General features: G+C 41.2%; 3 protein-coding genes across 3 annotated transcripts; 2 read left to right on the forward strand and 1 right to left on the reverse strand.

Moving 5' to 3' along the window:
* Positions 1 to 134: 134 nt before the first annotated feature.
* anapc7 (anaphase promoting complex subunit 7) lies at positions 135 to 7618 on the reverse strand. The gene is made up of 11 exons (XM_071922227.2): positions 7419 to 7618; positions 5903 to 6089; positions 5412 to 5531; positions 4304 to 4415; positions 3863 to 4016; positions 3613 to 3755; positions 3242 to 3359; positions 2620 to 2816; positions 2276 to 2500; positions 1831 to 1981; positions 135 to 1503 (listed from the first exon to the last, which is right to left on the reverse strand). The coding sequence occupies exons 1-11, from the start codon at positions 7517 to 7519 to the stop codon at positions 1314 to 1316; spliced, it is 1698 nt and encodes a 565-aa protein (XP_071778328.1). The 5' UTR covers positions 7520 to 7618; the 3' UTR covers positions 135 to 1313.
* A 1687-nt stretch (positions 7619 to 9305) lies between these two features.
* Positions 9306 to 13760, forward strand: LOC139929370 (ubiquitin-conjugating enzyme E2 G1-like). The gene is made up of 6 exons (XM_071922229.1): positions 9306 to 9465; positions 10600 to 10702; positions 10836 to 10933; positions 11161 to 11339; positions 11463 to 11577; positions 11676 to 13760. The coding sequence occupies exons 1-5, from the start codon at positions 9423 to 9425 to the stop codon at positions 11547 to 11549; spliced, it is 510 nt and encodes a 169-aa protein (XP_071778330.1). The 5' UTR covers positions 9306 to 9422; the 3' UTR covers positions 11550 to 11577; positions 11676 to 13760.
* Positions 13761 to 16731: 2971 nt separating this feature from the next.
* rad9b (RAD9 checkpoint clamp component B) lies at positions 16732 to 23911 on the forward strand. Its single transcript, XM_071922219.2, has 11 exons — positions 16732 to 16765; positions 17062 to 17132; positions 17294 to 17431; positions 17764 to 17878; positions 18291 to 18390; positions 18706 to 18812; positions 18922 to 19028; positions 20014 to 20078; positions 20504 to 20626; positions 22701 to 22908; positions 23601 to 23911. Exons 1-11 carry the CDS (start codon positions 16732 to 16734, stop codon positions 23736 to 23738), a joined length of 1206 nt encoding a protein of 401 aa, XP_071778320.2. The 3' UTR covers positions 23739 to 23911.
* Positions 23912 to 24399: the final 488 nt, after the last annotated feature.

The raw sequence follows: 24399 nt of genomic DNA on the forward strand, positions 1-24399 counted from the left end.
TGTCATTACAATTGATTTATAAATATTATCTTTAGTGTATTCTTTATGTATTGTCGACCATTGTGTTATTTAAAACAGGAATGAGACTAAAGAAATGGCAACTGACAGTATTTCATGATTTTATTATACATTTTAAAAATATGTACAAAACGCTATAAACATTTGCCTTGAAATGGTTAAGTAACATTTCCCAACTCAAGAATGTGTCAATAATGGGGTTATTCTTTGATATACAAACAAAGGCAGACTCAACTGAGAACATCTTACACCAAAATAATGAGAAGCATATATGGTACAAAAAACAGGCAACAGAAGTAAAAGGAACATTTTGAACAGGAGAGCAGCAGAAATACGGTACATAGTCGTTTCTATAACAGATCTCCTGTTCTCTCGCCTATCAGACAAAGTCATGGCAAATTCACAGGCTTTATTCCAATACTTTCACATGGCTTCCATGCCTTGCTTCTGTGGCTCTGACCAAACATCACACACACTTCAAAGCATAACGCCATTTCCTGGACCCAATTTTCCCAGCATACCAATCGATTCGGCCAGAATCTTGACAATTGCTTCACTATAGAGCTACTTGCATCTTGCTTGCCTTGGTGCGGCTCTCAAGTAAAGTCCTATAGGGCCAATAAACACCCCCCAGAAGCACCCAAAGCATGTCTTTATCAACACATTTACACTCACTCTGTAATGAGACATGTATATACTTAATTTTCAGTTCATCCATGACCTGACAACTTCCACTATTTTATATTACTTTCAACAGCAGTAAACAACAGTAACAAACAAGATTAAACAAGGAAGCGCTAAAGCGAAGGCCATGGTAGCTCCAAAACTACAGGAAAGGCATGACTAGTTTTAAGGTCTTTTTACCAACATGTAAACAGAGCAAGCAATCAATGTGTTGAAAAAGACATGCTTTAGTTGCTTCTGGGGCTGATTTTTGTCCATTAGCCCTGTAGGACAGTCTGGGAGAGCTGTGCACCCAGGCAAACAAGACTTCAGTAGCTCTATAGTGATTGACAATTGACAAGACTTTGGTCACAATCGATCAGTGTGATGGGAAAAGATGGGAGAATAGGGTCCAGCTCAGTTATGCTTTAGGCTGCATTTTTCAGAAAATCACTGAAGTCCTGCTGTAGCCTACGGCAAACCTGTGCATCGGTTCATCCAAGGATGCAAACATGGATATTTTCGATATGATGCCTTGGTGATCGTTTCACAACCCTGATGGAGAGAGGCTTCCCACAGGCCACAGTGCATTAGTGCATGGTACAGACCGTGCCTCATTCAATGGCCCTGGGTCACTGCATGCCGAACCACTGCTCCTGATCCGCCCACTGGGCCGCTTCGCTGTCGCTGCCCTCCAGGTCTCCGTCCTCTCCGCTGCCCTCCATGTCGTCCCCGTCCAGCTCCACCGTGGCGTCTGTGGGGCTCTCCTCCTTCTCCATCTTCTGCATGCCTTCCAGAGACTTCTGGTCATTGGGATCCAGGCTTGTAAAAAAACAAAAAAAAAGACAAAACACACAGATTGAGCTCATGTAAGAGAGGATGGGAGATTACATACAATGCAAGTGACCCTACTGAACACAAAAGATTCACAATCCGCTCAAAGTCTGTGGTTTGATTGGTAGAATATCCACATCATGAAGCAGTGAATACAGTATTAATAATACTAATGCATGTAATTCATTACACACTTGCAAATTACAAGCTTGGTATGGTTTTCCAGCATCGATAACTGCAGGCGTGTTCTGTAAAGCTGGAAACCCGCAGAATCAAAGATCGGAAGTGAAACAACATCTCAACATTTGTGGTTACCTAAGTGCGATGCTGTACTGATCCATGGCTTCTTGGTAATCGTTGACCGCCACCAGGAAATCCCCCAGCATTCTGTGCAGGACACAGTCACTCTGATTGGCCAGGGCATTCCGGAGGAGAGCAATTCCTTCTTCATATTTCTGTTCCCGGCCTGCAAAGAACAGAGGGCAATTTACACTTCTATATTTAGCTCGGTTTCCTTTTTGTGATTGAATATATTTAAATGTCTGCACAGCAAAATCTAGAAATGGAATTAACTTTACAGTGATTGGTGGTTTTCAAAATGTAACCAGCCACTTTCATTATTTTACCAGCCAAATTGATTTTTTGAAAAGAAAATAACCTAGAGTAGACAAACTTATACCCAAAGATTTATGTGCATTTGGTTGATTGCTGGTGATAATTTCCCAGCCTGAATAAAAGTCAATCTAACAGCTGTACGTACTGAGCAGCTCTGCCTTTTTGACCACAGCCTTGGTGTAGTCCGGCCTCTGGGCAAGTGCTTTGTCCAGGAGGGTTTTGGCTTTCTCCTGGGTCACGGGGTCTTCCAGGCACACTGTGGCAAGGATGGTCAGAGTCTGAGCATTGGCCCCCAGCGTCTTATAGATGTTATTGGCCATCCCCATGGCCTCTCGAATCCCATTGGATGCCAGGTAACAGTCGATCAGACCTGGGAGGGGAGAGGATGGACATTATTACTTCCTAAAAACCAATGCAACAACACACAAAGGGAAAAAAGGGAGACCATATAAAAGACTCATAAAAACACATTTCAGAAGGAAGACTTGCCTTCATAGCAGTCGAGACGGCAAGGTGCCAGGCGCATGGCCTCTCTGAAATGGATGATGGCCTCCTGGACACGGCCCATGTTTCTCAGTGCCGCCCCCTTCAGGAGGAGGGCCTGCACACTGTTGCTGTTCAGCTGGATGGCCTTGGCCCCCAGGTAGAGCGCCCGCGAGTAACGCTTGCTATAAAAGCTATGGCAACTGAGCAACAGAGACACATCAAAAAGGATTAATACAAAATGAATGGGAAAACGTTATTTCATGTAGCAGATTATGTCAACCGGCATAACTGAGGTGTATGAAGAATACTATTATAAGATGAAATTAATAATTAACATATCTGAAATGCATTGAAATACTAAGGTAAAGCTTATTCAAAATATAAAACATCCAAGCACATCATTCCAAAATGCTCTGTGTGGTTTGATTTGCAGATGTTGCATTTAATTGCATGCATAAACGAGGAACTTCAAACGACTGCATGTCATTAGCAGAATATGTTTTTGTTTGATCACTGACACCTCAGGACACCTGGCGGTCTGGATGTCTGAGGTTTGGATGAATGAAGCTGTACTGTATGCATAAAATCACGCCTTTCGTCTCCCTCTGCCCGCTTTGTGACTCACCCAGAGATGACCCAGGGTTCGGCATGCTGGTCTGAGATGTTGAACAGTCTTCCTCCCAGGACCTCAACGTCCTCTAGGTGGCCCTCACGGGCCATCAGGTAGCCATACACGTCCATGCCTGCCAGCATACACACAATGCAACTTAGCATCTACCTTGGATGGCATCATTAGCAAAACATGTATTATTCAAAATGTACAGGTGTGAGTCAGGGACAATTTTGTCTTCAGGCTATGGTGGAGGAACATAATAATGCTGCACTGTTCTTTTATGTTTCAACTTTTTAATGATTTTTTTTCCTTCCCCACCTCACAGGGCATCAATTTGTGACAGATGCTACAAAATGTACAGTTTCTCTTGTGCTGCACCGCACCTTTAATGAGGTATGGGTCCAGCATCTGGGCTTGTTCAAACTTGAGGATGGAGTTCTTGGTGTCACCTGCCCTGAAGTAGACATCTGCCAGGCTCACCAGCAGGTCCACATTGTCCCGTAACAGAGACTTCTTCTCCAGAGAGCTGAGAAAGGACGTGGGAGGGATGGAGACACACATCAAATAGACTGTCACATTAAATGGTACTTTTACAATCAATCACTCTGTAGAAAGGATAACTACTGTGCTCACCAAATGGTGTTGATAGCTCTGTGGTTGTCCCCTGCATGTATGAAGGCATACGCTTTGATCCAAACAGAGAGCCAGTCCAGGTTGGGGATACTCTGGATCACATCCATAGTCATGGATGCCACCTCAGCTCCCTTCACTGACAGAGAAAGGAGGCCTAGAGGAAAAAAGATTATAGAGCGCTTTTCACAAACAGGTTTGTCACAAAGTCATAAAAACAAAGCTTATAAGTACAAGAGACAGAGCAAGTACAATACAAACTTGAAGACAGACGGTCAGAGCTTGTGTGTGTGTATGTGACTGTGCAAGCATATACAAGAGCCTAAAAAGTATAAAAAAAGAAGATAAACTTAAGTAGATATAAGTATCCCAGCAGGGGAAGTGCTGCTGTCAAGCAGTAAGCAAGCCAAAGCAGGATGAAGACGTCTCTGTGGCCATGCATACCGATGATGGCGTCCAGGGCGAGGGGACACTGCCTCAGGACCTCTTTGTAGCTCGTCACCGCAGAGCGTTCCTGACCAGCCTTCCTGTACAGGTTGGCTAGCATCATGTTGATCTGAGGCAAGAGGGGGAAAAAATCATCTCAATTCTCTATGAAATCTAATAGACTGGAAATGTGACGGTGCTGGAAGCTAACGGTGGATTGTAGGACTGCACAATTATGTCAAAGATGATAGTCCCCATTATTTTGCTCAATATTGTGATCATTATATTAATCTTGATTATTTGTCTGTTTCAGGAAACAAAATTATTTTGTCACACTTAACATATATTTTCACTATTTCACTTGTTTCAGTGCAGTATTTCCCAAAGTTGCACCAGCTAGAAAGTATTGTTTTCACTCTTACTGTCTTCCTCTTATTGTGGTCCTTATTTACAAAATTCCAATAATAAATCAGTGGTTCCCAACTCCAGTCCACAGGACCCCAAGAATTGCTGGTTTTCATTCTAGCCGTCTGATAAGGACAGATTTAGGCCTGGGGTGCCAGGTGAATGCAATTAACTACCTGGTAAGATAGAAAACCAGCAGGGCTCAGGGTCCCGAGGACCCACTGAACCACTGTAATAAATGATCACTACTTTATTACTGTGGGGCGCAGCCAAAACCCTATGGTAAACGGTTTTCATGTTCCAACTCGGGAGAAGGATTTTCCTCTCTAACGTCGGGCAGATCTATTCTGTTCCACTTTGCTCATCACTACATTTTTCCAAAGATGGTCCATGGAAGGTTCCTCTGCCGCTTTTCCATCTTAACTTTCATTTTGGTCAGGTGTGTGCACGTTGCGTATTCTAAGGCTGTGACTGGTCACACATAATGGAAGCGCTTGATAGACCCCACCAGGTCTTTCATGGGCATTGAAACTATAACTAATACTTCAATATTGCCAACATATACCATCATTAACCGTGGAAACATAAAATCGTGATGTACCATTATCTATGATTAATTGTGCAGCCCTGGATTGTCTGATATTGAGGCCTATATTATAAAAAGGCACACAGTGTATGAAGATTAAGGTTTAGGAGCAGAACCTCGACTGTGGCAGCCTACCTTCGGAGTTCTCTGTCTGGAAGGAATCCCATCAAGCACTGCAATAGCATCTTTGTCCAGTTTCAGGATGGTGTAGCACTCAGCTATCTTGTATTTCACCTCAATCTCTGAGGGCAAACTCTGAAAGACAACAATACACGTGAGCTTAAACTACAGTAAATGATGGGCAGAGCCACAGCTTCTTAGCCACTTTCTACTGACATCGTTTGGCATCTTGTGCTATTATTAATGCTGTGTGACATACTGTGTCCCAAATGAGGATTATAAGGTTCCTCAAGGTGCAAGGCACTGTAGGCTACCACAAACAGAATTGCAGTGGGAAACAAATCTCATATTATTTTTGCACTTGTGCACATCAGGCAGGTGCAATTCTTGAATCCCAATCAGATTACAAACTTAAAAAAAATAAGAACATACCATGGGCTAATTACAGTTCACCATTTATGTGATAGTTATCATTACAATCTAAATTAAAGTCTTACATTACATACCTGTGCCTGTATGTTGGATGCTCCTCCACCAGTAGAAGTCCGAACTTTAGATGTTTTGCTGAGGACCTTCTTCTGCTGCAGGGCCATACTGTATTTGCAGGCAGCATTGCGGTACTCCTTATCATGGAAGATGGCATCGGCGTGGTAAACCAACAGTTGGTACTTCTGGGACGGCGAGAACAGCTCTCTGTAGTCAAAGAGATCCAGATAAATAAAAATAATTAAAGTCGGACTAGACACAATGCAGAAAAAATGTCTCTTACATACTGCCACAGGTGTGGAATGTCTACACAATTCACTCAATGTAAAAAGTTAAGATGAGAAGAAACTAAAATTATCCTCTGTGTCACTGCAGCAGCAAACAGCAATAGAATACAGGAGGGAGAAAATACAATATAGCATAAAAATTGAATACAAACAAGAATATAGCAAAATTCTGTTATATAAACATGTGCAACTGACAACCAAAAGAACCAAAGAAATGAGGGGAGAATGAATGTTTAATCTGAAAAATGTACCAAAAACAATCAAACAAATGTCTATCAGGGCCATTTGGACAGGAAGCATTGTGCTGTTCAGCAACGTACTCTTAATAGTATAATTGTTAAACAGTGAATTAGTTCAACTGTGGAGAGAGGAGCTGCACAGCAGATTAAATCATGTCATCAGTTCATGCTTTGCCGACGTTATTATGTTATGGAGAGAAAAAGCTGAGCCCCTATTTTAAATGCAAAAGTTAAATACCCAGAGTTAAATTCGTTATTGTTATGACTACAGCATATCAGAGCAAACATATGAGTGTCTTAAACCAGGGGTTCCCAAGTCTTTTCAAGTCAAACAGATCCGCTTTAGACCACAGACATCGTCTATGAAGATCTTTGTTGTCTGTCTACGCTGTAAGTGGGGAGTGAAACCTCTGGTCAGAAAAGTCCTTAGTGTATATTCTTTCATGGTGCCAACTTCTAATAAATGAAGCAACAGTGAAATTAAACTATTCCTTGTTTTGCTGGGGACCCCTGGGACCCCCTAAAGGACCCCTGGCCCTATCTTACACTACTTTACCATGGCCATATTATACCATTTGAGTTTGCAGTATGGAACTTAGACAGCTCTAGCTTGACACAACATTATACTAAACTGCCTAAATTGTGGAAGAAAAATATGTGAAGAGTTATCCCATACAAGACACGTTTGAGCAGAAAACTTCAAGCTAAATTAGCTTACAGCTGACATCATTAACGTTAGAAACCCTGTGTAGTTAGTGGCAAGCGTTGGCATGTTCCTCCCAATATTATAACTTCAATTCTTATTAACTTAACGGTTTATGTTGGGATTCTTATGGGTGGCTACTTGCATTAATATAGGAGCCCTAGCTGGTTGAACTTTATTAGCCTATGTGCTATAACCAACTACCGTATATGTAGAGTATGCTGTCACTTGCTAATAACAACCTTCGCTCTAGCAAGAGAGGACTATTCAGCAAATAGACGGAGACCGCGCTGCTAACGTTACTTACGGGTTGTTGTTGCTCATCGTCAGTAACAAACTGCTCATTATCCGGACATTGGAATGAAGTCCAGCGGCGGCCATATCCCGTACATGATCTATTACATTCATTTTGAATTACGCTGACGGTTTGCTTTTAGATTAAAGTCTGGAGTTAAAAGTTTGTGGCTTGTAAACAGCTAACGCTAGCTAGCTTATCACAGCTCCAGTCTAATGTGTGATGTATTAAATATGGCGCCGAGGATCCTTCCGCATATTGCTGCCTTCAGGTGCTCTTCATAAGCTCCTACTTCAGCAATCAAGTGCTTAGGGTCGAAAATAATAACTAATAAGTGGAACAAAAGTTGTGTTTTCTGGCCTTGGGTTTTTGTTTTAGAATCAAAGAGCATGGGGAAACTTTGTGTAACAGTGGCGGAAAGAAATGCGCATCATGGATGTAATTTTTAATTAATTTAATAGCCAAACGTTGTTGTATAGATCACCTTTTCTGTCAGTTGTTGACACGGCTCTCCCCCTAAACATCAAGTCGTGTTAATTCGGGAAATTCCGACTTTCCTATACATATTCGCCACTTCGTTAGGTCGTTGATCTGCACTGGATAGGTAATAACAATAATTCCGACAGCACGTGAAAGCATCATGTGTCTTTGACGCAGTAAGATTTTTTTTATTTAGGCTAACGTTAATTAAATTATGGCAACAACTGATAAAACAAAAACACCTAATGAACACATAGATAAACGAGACATATACAGTAAAGCCTCTACTGCATTGTAATCAAACTAAACAAAATCCTTTGCGAAATGTGAGTGAGGTAAATACGGCCTCTAATTTGGCAATCAGTTGCTGATTTGCAATTATTATTATCTACCTCGTATTATTTGTTTGATCAGGACATATTAAGTATACATTAGCACATTACTAGAGAATCAAGGACAGCTACAATGAACAGGTGGAAATAATGGGAAAACATTACGTGAGAATTATTTTGATCTAAGTGAACATTGTGAATAAAATTAGAATGTACATAGCTAATAATTATTTGTAACATTTGCAACTATAAGTTATAAGTACATTTGTGGTATGATCATTAATAATACATATTCGTGTTGTTTACGTATGCTTTATACCACGAATTGAACCGATTTTGTTTTCAACAAGTGCAAGAGTTAGGAAAATATAGAAAACGTATTCGTTTCACCTCCTGTGAAAGCAAGAGCAGCAAGACACGAGCGATTCCATACGACTAGAAATGTCTACAATCTAAATACATAACCACAATAAAACGACAATGGGTGAAAACAATAATGAATTAATCAATCAGTTGGTAAATATCATTATCAACACCTATTATCAGTGGCTCCTCACCAACATGTCAATATAGCATGACCACTAATAGGAGAGACAGTTATTGAAGTCCCAGGTGGAAGTATGTACAAATGAACTACTCTGTGGACTGTGAATGCAATGTATCTTCACATATCAGTCAGGATGCTGGAACCTGCTCTGCTTGCTCATGCCATGCCTTTCAGTGGAGCTCAACCTTTCTTAGGATGGTGACATTTCCCTTGGAATTGAAATGTGAAAGAGAACACTATAGGTTCTGAAAGAATGGCAGCAATGGGACAATGTGTATCCTCTTTATTTATTAACCCCACCAAATGAAACTACATCGTCTAACAGAATTAAGTAGTCTCGTCTCATTTGCCAGTGGATACATTTGCTTCATTTGGAGCTAAAGGTTGGCAAGATCATTTTTCAGCGTTAGTTCCTGTTGTTTTCTAATGAGAGCCATGTGGCCACCGCTTCTACAGCTAAATCAATACTGTAGACAGAACGATCAGCTGCAGACGCGCATGCGCACTTCTAAAGCCAGCAGCTGAACCTTCTGTCAAAACACAGAGGGAATCAGCAGGCTAACCAGCCAGCGAAGGACCTCAACTCGATTTCAGCTTTATATTTTTCTGGTAGCATTTGGCGACACAACGTTTATCTTTTGTTGAAGTCCACGTACCATGACTGAACAATCAGCATTACTGCTTCGAAAGCAATTGGCAGGTAATATAAATGCTAAATGACAAACAAATAGACCCAACATAAAAGCTAACTAGCTAGCAGCTAACATTAGCTTTTTTAGCTACGCAAAGCTGTCTTTACGCCAGGGGAGGTAGCTTAGCTAGCTAACTAAGTAACGGAATGGCTTGCTGTATCACCGCAGTCCAGCCTGTAGGTTACTTTAATCTTCTATGAAAATATGGTTATATACACGGAATTATTCGCGGCTCAAATAACGTTATTTTTTAGCGAACACTGAATCGCAACGCTTGCTAACCGGCTAGCAAGTTCGACATTAGTTAGCCAACGGTAGCAAAGGAACAAAGGAATAATGAGTCCATGGTCCCATCTGCTAGTGATGACTTAGTCTGGCTAATGATAGCTTCAAAACGAAACATTTAATGACAAATGCGCTGCTTTGAAAGTATCAACTTGTGTCAATTAACACATTCACCACCTCGCTATATAATATCTAACGTTACTGATGTCAAACCTCGCTCAGTGGTTTTCAGAGGGGATGCGCATTTTGGGGGTTCAAGCTTACAGTCATGAAACTCCTATTGTTCCTATTGATTTATTATTATCATTAGCATAATCATTATTATTATGATTACTGGTGGTGGTGATATTGCTCTTCTCGTCCAATTTCCCGTGACATACATACAGATACATACTAGAGACATGAAACTTGGCACTAGGATAGAGTATGGCAGGTCCGATGTGCATATGCAGTATGACTCATATCTCCAAAATTTGTCCTATATTTACAAAAGTTTGAGTGCTATATAATTTGCAAACATCTCCCCTCTAAAACTGATTTAACAGAATATTGTGTAGGCTCATTTAGCAAATGATGCCATGTTTTTGGGCTAGTAAATTATTTGCTATCAGCATTTTACTCAGTCTGCCTTACATTGCTATGATTTGCACAGGGTTTGGCAATGTAACAAGTTTCTCCAGAATATCACTGGAACTGTCTTTGCTCCCTGGCCCTAAATGCTTTAACTAACTACTTGCTTGGTCACTCAGGTAGACCTGTCACTTTACTGGCAGGTTGATATGGGAAATTGCTATAGTTCAGTGTCATTATTTACCAGTTCTTTGTGTTTAAAAAAAACCCTTATGTGTCTGTTTCAGAGCTCAACAAGAACCCCGTGGAGGGCTTTTCAGCTGGTCTGATCGATGATGAAGACATATACAAATGGGAAGTCGTTATCATAGGCCCACAAGATACCCTTTTGTAAGTGAGGGAGTATTTGCAGAATTTCTTTGCATGGCATTTTTGGGTTCCAAGCAAAAAGGCATGTATGCAGGTTCAAATCTTTCTCTTAATTTCTCTTTCTCTCCTTTTTTGTTCTTTGTTTCTATTACAGCGAAGGTGGGTTTTTCAAAGCTTACCTAACTTTTCCCTATGATTATCCACTACGACCTCCCAAGATGAAGTTCATCACTGAAATCTGGCACCCAAATGGTAAACACATTCAACAGAGTCTTTAACTTTTGCCATCGTAACATCTTTATTGCCATTTATATTATGAACCATATGGAAAGGGTTTTTAGTTGCTACTTTTCTGGGTTACTTTAAAGGTTGTTGTGATAGAGCAGTAATGTAATTAAAACACAGGCTTTGAGTTTGTGTATTAATGACAGCCATCCTTGCATTATGTACTGTTAAATACATGTTCCCCTTCTTCACAGTTGCAAAGAATGGGGATGTTTGCATCTCAATTCTTCATGAGCCTGGAGAAGACAAGTTTGGCTATGAGAAGCCTGAGGAACGTTGGCTTCCTATCCACACAGTAGAGACAATCATGATTAGCGTTATCTCCATGCTGGCGGACCCCAACAGCGATTCACCAGCTAATGTGGATGCTGCGGTGAGTTATACTAATTTTCCCAGTCCACTGACACAGTTAATTCCCCCATGTTATTCTTATCATCTCAGCAGTTCAAGTAATTTTAGAATGTGTCATTAAAAGAATCTTTTGCTGCGTCTACAGAAAGAGTGGAGGGAGGACCCTAATGGTGAATTCAAGAGGAAGGTGGCTCGCTGTGTAAGAAAAAGTCAAGAGATGGCATTTGATTAGGAGTCGGAGTCAATTGCTAAATTCCAGGGTAAGTAAATGGACTGAATTACTACAGCTGAATAAGACTTACAGGTGACACCTAGCTTCTGGGAAAAAATGGTAATTACAATGTTCTTTTTTGTCCAGTTAAAGGAAATGCCTTCAGAGGGAAAATTTCAGCGAAAGGCTTTTGCACCCCTTCTTTTGCCAGTCAAAGGAATTGGTTGGCTCCAACCATTTTTCTGTGAAAGGTTGTCGTTTTACGCAAGATGAGCCAATTTGAGAACCCTACCAGCGAAATTTACCTATTTCCTACCTGGAATTGTATATTTAATTTTATTTATTTTGAAAATATAATGATGTAAGATATGTCACTACTGTAAATTAACTTGCTTTTTTTATCTGCTGCTGAACAGTTTCTACTTTATACCAGGTTTCTTATGCAATTTAGTGGACAATATTGTGTAAAACAAATGAAAGCCAGTTATCATTAAGTCATCACTTGTCCTCTCTACTGCATACTTACCACCAGATTAATGTTGGCCCAGCAAAACTCTGTCAAAAGATGTAATTATTTTCAACACTGTCATTGAATCACTGCTGCCTTTTGTTGGCTTGACTTCCTCATGGAGGCTCTGCCCTCCACGAGGCTTTGAGTGCGCTTGTTAGAAGGGAAAGGTTCAGGAATTTTAGAAGCCTCTGACTTAGCTCTATTCAACTCCTTTTATTAGGATGTGCAAAAAGTTTCCATACCAGTCTTTTGTTTCTAAGAACTGGGCAGCGGCCTCCTGTTAGCATTTGATAGCAATGCTAGTGCATGCCCATGGGGTATGAAGCCATGACTCTCAAAACTGCATGATCCCCTCAAACAGCTCTATTATTTATTGTTGCTAGCTGTGGATGTAAATGGAATGGCTTGCACTGTGTTTTGAGTGTTATGGTTTCATGCTCCATTGACTTACACAACCATTGCTAACAAGTGCTAACAGGAGGCTTGTGCCAACTTCTCAGGAATAAACTCAGAGTTGAAAACGAATTGAATTTCCTAAGGGGCTTGATTAGTGACCAATAGGATAGGCTTCTAATATTCCCAAACCTTGACTTTAAGACCTGGCCCTCATGGTCAATCAAGATGTCTATTAATTACCATTCAGTCTAATGTCTTTTCACAATGTTAATCGTAAATCATGGACAACCAAAAAATAGTTTGTACAAATTAGCCTAAGCTGTGATCATTCTGCGTGTATACCGGTTAACTGGCATCTGAGCTTACCTCAACTTAGAAGGATAACAAATTTGAAGAGGATTATGGTTGTTTGATTTCTTAATGTGTTACATGGGTAATTTTAGGGGCTCCAGTGTAGAATTAGGCTAGTCTCTTCCTTTGTTTGTGGTGGCACATTTGGCTTTCGATCAGTGTGTGGGTTCATTACGAGATGTATAATTCACATTCACTCATAGGTTTAGATTCGGAGGGCTGTGTTTAGATATTTAATAAGGCTCTTTAGTTCTATGAACATCTTCACTTCTGATTGGTGCATCCTTTGGCAACATTTATCACCTTTTCTTTCTTTCTTAGTGAAGTTGGGTTGGAACTCTTAATAAAGGCTTCCAATTAATGCACTTAATTCACAATTTAGTAAAGAATAAAAAAAGTGTTGTGATTGCAAATAGACAAAATCCTGCATCTAAGTTTTATTTTTAAATAATATAAACAATCATTGTTTGGATGGAGTGGAGGCTGGATACCATTGGCTTTTAAAGTCCACTTTCATTGATGGTATCGCTGGCCATTAAGCCATGATGATGTCTATTCTGAATTACAATATTGTTGTTATATATGACTGATCTGTGACTGACATTGAATGACTAACCAACTTATGGCGCATGCAATCAGGTTTGCAGGAGTCGGCTACATTTAAATAGCATACCATTGTTAGTACATTATGAGTGAATGTGATGTTAGTAGATTTCTGTAGACTTGACGATGATCACATAACTGCTGTTGACATTACCTTTTAACTCTGAATTTTCTAACCTACCATGACCTCCTCTGACCGGTGTTCACTGTATTTGCACAGACTCGGTGCGTTTGAAATGTCATTAAGCAATACGCTCTGAAAACGGTGTGTCCAGGTAATCCACCCTAACCCCATTATTTGTTTTGTTTTCTCCATTTTATGTCAATGCAATGTATATTGGACATGATGCTCAATAAAGTGTGTAAACAGAGTGACTTGTAATTTTGTTTGTGTTTTACATTTTAGATGAGAACACGTACGGGGTTCAAGTATATTAGACCTCTGCTCTGTAATTGGAACCCTGGGAATAGTGTCAGATTTCAGGGCTGGCTTCATTTCACCGTAATGGGCTGTGCTGGCTGTAACGCATACTGTGCTGAATGAGCTGATAAAGATGCTGGCAACCACTCTGACGTACAGGAAATATTGACATTGTAAGAAACGATGAGAAAACGGGTGACTTTTGAAGAGCATCTGAAAAAAGAAAGCCTGTTAAAAAATGGAAGTGGTCACATTTTAGAAAGGTAAGACCACAGCGTGAGAATTCACTTATTTAATCGATGAATGCAGGTGCTAGATTTTAATTTGCTTTTTCAAACGGTGAAATTCTTGAATTTTAGGTCTGCAGAATCTAACGAGAGGTGCAGGGAGGGTAAGTCAAAAATGCTGGAGCAGATTTTTCAAAATGCTCTCATCCTGAAATGTAAAATGCCACAGTAATACAACTACAGCTATTTGCTTTTTCTTTTTGATGAGGAAGGCAATGAGTCACAGTGTATTGGCCTGTTCATTGAATTCCTATTCATTTAATTCACATCACAAAAATGAGATGTAAAACTAAGTTTTAAACACAACCTAGACTAATATTTTTCCCTTCATTTTTACAAATACCCTGAACAAACAAATCCAAATTTTGTGTGATGGATGAAGTAATGTGCTATAATTCATTGGCATCAAAATGATTTCCAATTACTTTGGGGATTATGCTCAATACCTTTGTGTGGTACAGTATATCACATAATGCATCTGCTGCATAAATAGTACAGTGGATTATCTCAACTGGCCTAAATAAGACAGTATTGTGTTACTCTTCCCTCAATACGTCGCCTTTGACAGGCCTTGAATGTTTACCTAGTCAACAAGGGGGCGAGGTGCACGGAGGAACACACACTGTGTCTGCTGCCACCCAGCAGATGAAGACGATACACATTCCCAAATCTATGATGACTGCACCCTTCTTACAGGTACACAGCTAAGGTTGGGACAGATGCTGCAGTTTGTTTTATTATTGTCATTTTTACTGTCGTGGTGCCTAACATGGTTTGAATGAGATAATTACAGTATTCCTCATATGTAACAAGGTTACTGTCATTCTGCTATGTACTGTATAATTGTTGCAGTCCGTGGTATAATCACATCAGTTTTTGTCCCTGTTTCAGCATCCAGCCCTTACAGCTGGACAGAGGCGCTACCTTGTCAGTATAGCAAATGTTTACAGCACAGAGCACATGAGACGGCAGATGAAGCAGCACTACCTCAATGTGCTGCACACATGCATTAAGTCAGGTGTGTATCTAAATGTAAATAAAGGGATATAAAATATAAGGTAAAAAAAATAAAGGGTTGACAGCTGCCATCCATCTCATATTGCATTTTGGATCTTCTAGGTCAGAGTTCCCTAGCAATAAGAAGGTATGGGGATCATCCGCTTAAAAACAAGTGTAGGTTGAAAGCGGATGCAGAGAAAGATGTGGGGTCGAGGACGAAGCCACAGGGGAGAAGCAGCAGCAGCACAGCTCACTCTGAAGTCATCCTTCCAAAAATTGTCAACAGATGACAGACATAATATGAGGAATGATTTGCTATTTTGAAAGCCCATGTCAACAACCTTTTAGTGAGTGTTCTTTGTTGATCTCTGTGTAACCTTATTGTATCAACATCTATTGTAGGGTACCATAGCACAAAATGTTATTAAACTATACTTTCAAGTATCCCAGACCAAGAAATATGTGCATTCATAGGTCAGTTGAGACGTACACATTAAGGAACACTGTATTTAGTGTTACATTTTGCTCTATAAGACCCAAGGCTAGTTGTCGAAGTTATTAACTGTACTTTTCTGCTATTCTCCCATGTCAAAATAAAGGTTTCACTGTAATTATTATATTGGATACATAACAGTTGTGTCTATCAGTTGTCCCATTACAGTTGTCCCTGTCATTTATTGGCTTAAATTAATATTTCTTCTCTAACTGCATACCTGTGTTTGGGCTTTAAAATGAATTTAGTAACCTTGGCCCATTTTGGAATATGCAGTAAGGTAGCTTAATTAGGAAAAGGGGTCACATTGGTCTTTATTAGCCTTTCAGGCCAACCAGTCAGGGGTCAGATACTTCACTGCACTTCACTCCACTATCAAACTTCATCACAGTGTACAGAACTTGAGAAAATCACTTTCTAAAAAATCATGTCTGTTTAGCAGTATTTACTTAATAAAAGCAAGTGAAAGATCTGTTAGAGTGAAAATATAACCTATGAACCTTCTCGCCTTTGCTGAGACTTTTCACATAACTCCCATTTCTTCTTGTATTCACTCCTACTGCAGGGTTCCCAAACCTTTCACGTCAAGGACCCCCAAATATATGCATTATGTAACAGACCCCTGCACCCCTATTTGATACAATTTCGTCCTTATGACCCTCATTTGAGAAGATTTTGTTAGATGATTTACAGAGGAATTACAGAACTGTTTTTACTGGAGTTGTGGAGATGAAACCTATAGTCATCATTCTTATATGGTTGTGTACTAACTTTTAACTGAAATAACAGTATAGCTAAATGAATCGTATGTTACGTCAGTGTCAGCGTTACATTTTGAATGGATACAACTGGAAAAACATATCTACCAAAAGTTAGGACTGTTTGGTCACAATTCACGACCCTATGTGACATGAATAATGCCTGATATGTGCACTTTTTAAAATTGTATTGTGAAATAGTTTCAGCTAGCTAGCTGTAGCTTGGACACAATCTGGGTTGTTTATCATCTGTATGCGCGCACTGCGAAGGCCAGGACAGGACGAGCCGCACGCGCATGGCTGAGTGACGTCTGATGACGTTATACATCGGTATCGTCCCCGGAGTCCAACTATATTATCTAACCAGCTCCGTCATCAGCAAACATGAACTGTGTCATTGAAGGAAATTGTGTCAAAGGTAACAGTAATAGTAGACTCAATATAACCTTATTCAAGTTCCTGTAATAATTATTAGTTTGTTAAGTGGATAAGATTTGGAGCAGCTCTAATTAAACCTAATAACTGACCAAGCTAGCTAGCTTGGCTTGTCTAAGTTTCTAACGTTAGTTTGCCATTGACAGGCAAGGTCAGCAGACAGGTGGCCTATTTTTAACACAAGGAAAAGCTAGCTATAGTTACACATGAAAGGTGTATGCTAATATATCACTCTGCTAACTTTGCCCACTCTCTGCTGCCCACCTTGATCTTTTGCAGCATTTGGAAAGGCTATTCATGCCCTGTCACGAATTGGAGATGAACTGTGGTTGGATCCCATGGTGAAAGGGGTGAGCAGCTCAGACTGCAGAGAGACCATCGTTGGATTTTCATTCAGAACCATAACTGCATCCCAACTGATGCTCTCTCTCTCTCTCTCTCTCTCTCTCTCTCTCTCTCTCTCTCTCTCTCTCTCTCTCTCTCTCTCTCTCTCTCTCCTGCTGTCTTGAAGCTGGCGGTCAGGTCAGTGAATTCAGCTCATTCTGCCTATGCCTGCTTCCTCTTCTCGCCTCTGTTCTTCCAGCGCTACAGCCTGGGCTCAGGGTCAGAGCAGGACAGTGGAACAGTCAAATGCAAACTAGTCATGAAGGTATATTGGTCATTCGTTCTGTAGGGAGCTCTACATCCACATGACAGCTCAGGGATCAGGACAGATTCTCTCATTTTTCAAGATAGGAGACAGCAGTGAATGTCTAATAAAACCAGAACTTACCCAAGGCTTAAGAATGTCATGATAACATAAACTGATTCCTAAGCAGAAATGTAGTTGTATCCTTTAACTCAGACTAGTTAAAGGACAGCTAATCACCTCCCAAAGATAATGACAGATAAATGACATGATTCTGCAGGGCTTTCTTTGACATTTATAATATTAAAGTAGTGATGACATTCTAGTCTAAAAGATGTCTGTTTGTTCTTAAGTCTGTGCTACCACTTTTTCGGTGCTTGACCTCCATTGAGCGTAATGTGGACCGATGTCAGATATCAATCAACATTCCTGATGACCGAGTGGTATTCCAGTTTTTCTGCAGGCACGGTAGGGAACACTGCATTTGTGTCGTTAGCTGGCTGCATGTTAAAGGCATTTTTAAAATCATATTGTTTGTGTACCAATAATTTTTGACAGCTTTATCAGTATCCTTACTATTATTAAACTTCAATAATAAATGGAGTGGCTTACATGTAATTTTGCCCTAGAATTGTTAACAAATGTGAACTAGAGGCTGATGCCAATTTCTCACAGCAACCAAACTTGTGTAATGTCTAAAAATAGGCTTCTAAAAAATTCTGAACCTTCCCTTTAAGTGCTTTTTTTTTTTCTTTTGCCATATTCAAGTGGGTGTTCAGAACGGTCTGCACAAACATTATGCTGCAGAAGTGGTATTGCATATCGGTGGCACTTGGTGGCAGTATGCTCCAAATATCCCGTCTCTCTACTTTTGTGACAGGTATCACTAAAACCTACAACCTAGGTTTCCAGGAGAGTGAGGCTCTGCAGGCAGTGTTTGCCTCACACCTCTGTCCCAATGCGCTGAAGGCTCAGGCCAGGTCAGCACCTCAGCAGCCTGTAACTGTGTTATCGAGTTGGCACCTGGATAGCCTTCTACACACTCAGTACATACAACTTCAGGAATGATGAACCCCCCCAACACACAAATTCACACGCAGCTTTAATTCAATTCAATTAAGTTCAGTTCAACTTTATTGACTCCTTGCAGCCAGGTACATAACAAGCATAAAACTAGCATAAAAGCACACAAGAGTCCTTAATTAAGCACATCCTCACAGAACAAGGCTCTAGGCTCTTTGCTCAGGTTGGCACTATCAACATTTGCATTTCTGTTACTCTCTGCCTCTCTCCAGGCTTCTTGGTGATATGGTAATGCATTTCCCAGTGTCCCAGGAGGAGATCACTCTGTCCATGAATCCTCTCAGACTCAATCTGAGAAATTACTATGAGGAGGGAAACGGTGAGCTTTGTCCCTGCCACCCTTCCACATCTAATGCTCCAACCGCATTACAACAAACACTAAGACTTATTTTGGAATAGTGTTTGACCCAGGTGTGCTTTGGTTGCAGACCAGATGAAGATGATGTACACTGAGATGTCCTTACACCCAGACGAGTTCGACTACTTCCAGGTTGGAGTGGACTCCGACATAACCTTCTGTCTGAAGGAGTTGAGGGTAACGGTTATTTTTGGAGGCTCCCTTTATCCCGTCACATGAGACTCTGAATATTATGTGCGTGTATGCGTATGTGTGTGTGTGTGTGTGTGTGTGTGTGTAGGTGTGTGCGAGTGCCGAGAGTTATTTCATGTTTAAGGGTTCACATTTCTGGAATCTGGATACTCAAGTGTCCTGAAATTTCTGTACCCGGCTCTCTGTATCGTTTCCATTTGAACTTTCCCCTGCAGGCTGTGACTCATCTTTATAGGAAAGATCTTAAGACCTCAATGATTCATATTATGCCACTACACAGAAAAAGTAATTAGAGAAATGAGTAGCGCGAATTATAGGCTACACATAGAGTGGTTTGTTATGGAATGCATAACTTTCATGCCAAGTAAGAATTTGTCTTTATTTAAAAAAGGGGTGATGATAGAGCTCAAGATCGTGCTAATCTATTTATATTTTGAGTAACTACAAAACATTGGATCTTGCAAATGTAATTTCCAGAAGAGTGTACCCCATTATGCACAGTGTTTCATTGCAGTGTCTAAATAAACTTGCATTGCTTCCTTTAGTCTTGTAGTTGGCTTTGAAAATGCATTTGGTGGGTCATTTGGAAATTTGGATGAACTGTTCTTGTAATAGTCCAATTAATGAGACTTGACCTGCCTTAACGCCCACAACTCTTGTCCCTAATGTCTTGGAATGTTTCTTGGGCGCCCCGTTGTGAGGTTCCTCATTAACCAGCCTAGTCTTCTTGTGTTGGTTCCTGTTAGCTTGACATTGGGTTTGGACAGATTAAGAGCCGGGCTTTAAGTTTCAGTCAGTCTTAATTACTTATTGGAGCGTTCGAATGTCTCTTTAGTCTTTTTTCGCTGTAAACATGACTGTCTTTAAACTCTGGATGACCAGCTATTAAAAGGTTATAGCCATGCCATGTATGCATGCAAGGATGTATGAGCTGTGGCCAGTGAATTGCTGCTATGTTTTTTTTCCCTAGGGTTTGCTGTCCTTCGCAGAGTCACATGGCCTACCAGTGTCTGTCCACTTTGGTGCTGCAGGAAAGTAAGTCTCTTGGCCGTCATGATTAGCTTGAGTGGCTTTCGTATCTCAGGTTACAGGGAACAAGGTCAGTCTGTATAGACAGACACCCAAGTAAGCCAGCTCTTTGTTGTAACACAGGCACTCCAAACTGAGTGGGAAATTAACACTAGCAACAGGCAAAATACACAAAATTGATCAATTTTGTCTATGGTTGGTGAGTCTGTCTGCTTTAACAGCCATTTAAACAGGTGATTTTAGTGACTGAGTTTGTTTTTCTATTATAAAATCATATTGGCTGGGAATAAAGTGAAAGAGGCTGGTGAATTTTAGAATCCATCAGCCACTGTGTCTGGTGGAAGCTAAAGTTAGTTTCCTGGCCTGGCCATCCTAGTCATTGTCAGATATCCATCAGTTTGTCATTGCTGCTGCACTGTTGTTGTGCTCAGGCCCGTGTGCTTCGCTGTGGAGGACATGGTGCTGGAGGCCAGTGTGGTGTTGGCTACTCTCACCGACTCTGAGAGCAGCGGCCCCTCTCAGGCTGCAGAGGCCCCGGTCCCTACTGCACACAGGTAACCAACGCTCCGCTGACTGTGTAATATTTCACTATCAGTGAGTATTAGATAACGATCCAATGGCACATCCTGCTTTCACTCTGACTCTATCTGTGCCATCTGAGATCTGTTATGCCCTCAACACTCTAGTAGCACAGATAAGCGCAAGATTTATTTTCTTGTTATTTTGACTAGACAGGATCCTTGTCACAACTGAAGTCTTTGCAGGCCTGGTTTCTCAAATCTACACTGACAGTGTATTAGAGAGTATAATTGAATCTTCCCACAGGGCTCTACCTGAGCTTCCCTCCTGGCATCCAGTCCAGGCTGTTTGCCCTCACTGGCCGTTTTTAGCTTCCTAAGAGGGCGTAGTGTTACAGCATCCTGCCTTGTGTCTGTAACGGAGATAAATGGGGCAAGCCCAGGGCGTGTGGGGTGAGAAGCCTGTCAGCGTGACAGCCTGTAATCCCTTCATCTCCGTCGTGCTAGCCTGGTCGGCTGTTGTGTTGATGTCACTGCGCTGCTCTGCTAGCTCTCCCGGCTCGTCCGGCTCTCGGTGTCTGCTGTTCTCTGCTCTGGGCTATGGGTGGAGTTTGCCGCACCAGTCCCAGCTGGATTGTTGAACATCTGGGTCATTTGTAGCTCTGTTTCTTTGTGTGCTCTGCTGGGAGTCCACAGCGACATCACTGACCTGATGAGCAGGCAGTTTTTCAGAGCTCCTGTCCCCACTGCTCAGGAATTCAACTACAAGCTGCTCTCCTTTACCATTTTCTTCTCTCAGTTTTCAAATGAATCGTTCAGGCTGTCCTTGCTTATATGCAGTTTGCGTAGCCAATGTATTTTTGTTATTCAGGACACGCTTGTAACAAAACTTGCTTTTCTGCTGCCTTCGGGGCGTATTGAAGTTTAACTAGAGCCTGAGGTCGTCCTGGGACATTTTAGAACCAGCTCGTTCTCTTTGTCCCGCTGTGCGGTTCCTCTTTACAGTTCTGGTCTGGTTACCTCTCTGATATTTATGACACGCAGTGCAATTACATGCACAGAGATGTTGTGATGCTAGCTTATATTCTGGCTAAGGTCATATTTGGGATAAGCTGTTTATATGGATCTACATGTCCTGCTCAATACCTCTGTAAAGGTTAATAACCATAATCCTCTGAATCTTACCATGGAATCAGAACTTATACAGACTCCAAAAGCCAACAGTAAATGGGATAAGGTGTATATCCTGGTTAATATCCCAGTTATCATATTTGGGTATCTCAGAATCAGGATATGTCTGGGTTATGTAAAATGATGTTTAGATGAGACACCTTATGAACATACTCAAGTATCCTGAATAATATTTTAATATTAAAATGCATGTAAATGCACTCAGTGTTTATGTTGAAGACCAATGAGAAATACCGAAAAGTCTTCAGCTGCAGGCAGAGTAGAATAATTTAATTATTTCAGGCAACCAGGAAGCTGAGCCCAAGAACAACAAGGTGCTAGGTAACACTAAAGGTGCTCATACACAAGACAACTTTTTGTGCAGTGTAGATGGGCAACATTTCTAGTATAATGCAAGAAAAGGGAGACAGGGTCAAAAATGTATTCAAATGTTTGCTGACAACAAGATGTTTCCCTTAAAGAGTCCCTGTATCTCTGCCTTATGGGTGTCCTACTAGAGAAGGGGTGTGTGGATGTTTCCTCTCTGGCCTCTGTTTACCACCGCCCTTTCTTTTTTTCTTCTGTCCCTCTCGTCCTGCCATTTCTTAGTCTTAACCACTCCCCTCTCCCTCCCTCAGACACACTGGCACATGCCGACATAGTAACTCACGAGGCTCAGCGGTAATCCACATGCTCAGGAGAGTTGAGTTTCACTCGACACACCGTGGCCTCGCTGTTTTGTCTGCACAGACAAAATGGTTCTCTTGCTGTAGAACACGACACTGTACGGCACAATTTTTATATTTAAATGACTTTGTGTATTTTTTGACATTTTCCAATTCATTTTCTGAGCATTTGGGTTTTTAAAAACATACAAAAAAAAATTTAACAATCATCTACCACTTATGGGTAGAAATGATAGAAATGGCTCTGTTTTCAGGTGTGGAGATGCAGCTGGTCTCCCAGAGGCTTCATGTGAGGCAGAGGGCTTTGCTGCTGTGACTGAGCTGATAGCATCCAGCCAAGGCAGCCCTATGATGAACCCAACAGGCTTGATGAGGCGTCTGACTGGGACCCAGGAGCCTGACAGACTCAGCGTAGCCGACAAGGGCCGCGCCAGCACCTTCACGACTCCTGCCTCCTCCACGGTAACAGAAGCGCTTCCCCCAGGGTTAATTAGATTGCAGTGGGAACTCTATACGGCCTCTGCTCGCTCCCTGAAGCTTTAGAGTCTTGAGAGGCTGTGCTGCGTTGCGAAGCGGCAAAGTGCGAGTAGTGTTTTACTTTGACCTTCAACTGGAAGCGTGCCCAGATTGCCATAATGCCTCGCCGTATGAGGTGTGACCATAGAAGACAAGCAAGGTGACGGTGAACGTGACAGATGGAAACTCTCTGTATTGACTGCTCATGTGTCTGGTTGCCCCTATGAAAACATCCCAATTGTGTTTATTCTGTTTCTTATGACTTTTCTAGTTGGCACCTAGTATTGTCCCTCAGTGCTGAGTATTTTGGTCCGGCTGACCTTTTTTTCTTTTGTCCCCTCAAGAGGTGAATATCCTGTAGCCAGACAATTGTGTAAATTTAAAATTGTTTTCAATGACTGCTGCTGGGTTCAGTAAGGGAGAAGTAAAAATCATAGGCTCTATACAATGGATAGCAAAAGCCTGAACCCATTTTCATTTGGGTTTAGCAACCAGCAAAATGAAGGTAAAAACAAAGGCTACTCCTTTGTGACCATGTATTAAAAGATATTTTAGAGATATTAAAGAGATATTTCATTTTACTAACAATCTACACTAACTTGTCTTTATATGTGTGTTGTGTGTTTTTCCACCTGTAGATCTGCTCCCTCCTGTTCAGGGCCTTGTCCCCGGAGCAGGGCGAGGATGGTTGTGCTTCCCTGCTGCCCGTCCTGGCTTGCTCCAGTGATGTAGAGGAGGATACCGAGGAAGACTTTACAAGAAGCCCTTCACTCTAAGCACAGAGCCACTAGACACTGCTCATGGCTCATTTTTCATTTCATATCATTTGATAAAAAAAACAACAACCTCTTACTTGGGTTATTTAATTGTTGCAGAAAATACAGGCTGTAACATAAAAAGATAGTCAGCATCTAAATTAAGATATCTATACTGTGATTTGTATTTTAAATAGTGTTTATGGATCAAAATCAGTGGCTTTCGATGTATTTAATATTGTTTTTATGTGTTTTTCCCCAAAATGTTCAAATAGTGAGAATACAAGAGAATATATTTGGTAAACGTATGGGTATTTCAGTGATTGAATTACGCGTTATACTATGTTAAAGGTAAAACAGACTCGTGGTCTTGCCCTTGAAAGCATTACCAGAGCCTGGAGATGCCACACCTGTCTGTGGATAGTAACTCGTAGCGTGCCCGACAGGCTGCCTGAGGTCTGAGGAATGTGGAACTAAACATACAAATCGTACAGAGCGTTCCTGTTTAGTATTATCTTTCTCCGCCTTGCATAACAGCACTGAACGGCCTGAGTTCATAGTGAGGTAAAGTCTTGCTCTGGTGGAGGCAGAGCTACAACTTGATTTGGGAAATACTGCCTTGGAGGCATCTAGCCTGCATCTCCTCTATGGAGATGAGAACGCCCCTGAAATGAATTGTAAA

Source organism: Centroberyx gerrardi, chromosome 8 (assembly GCF_048128805.1).
Source record: "Centroberyx gerrardi isolate f3 chromosome 8, fCenGer3.hap1.cur.20231027, whole genome shotgun sequence".
Taxonomy (NCBI): domain Eukaryota; kingdom Metazoa; phylum Chordata; class Actinopteri; order Beryciformes; family Berycidae; genus Centroberyx; species Centroberyx gerrardi.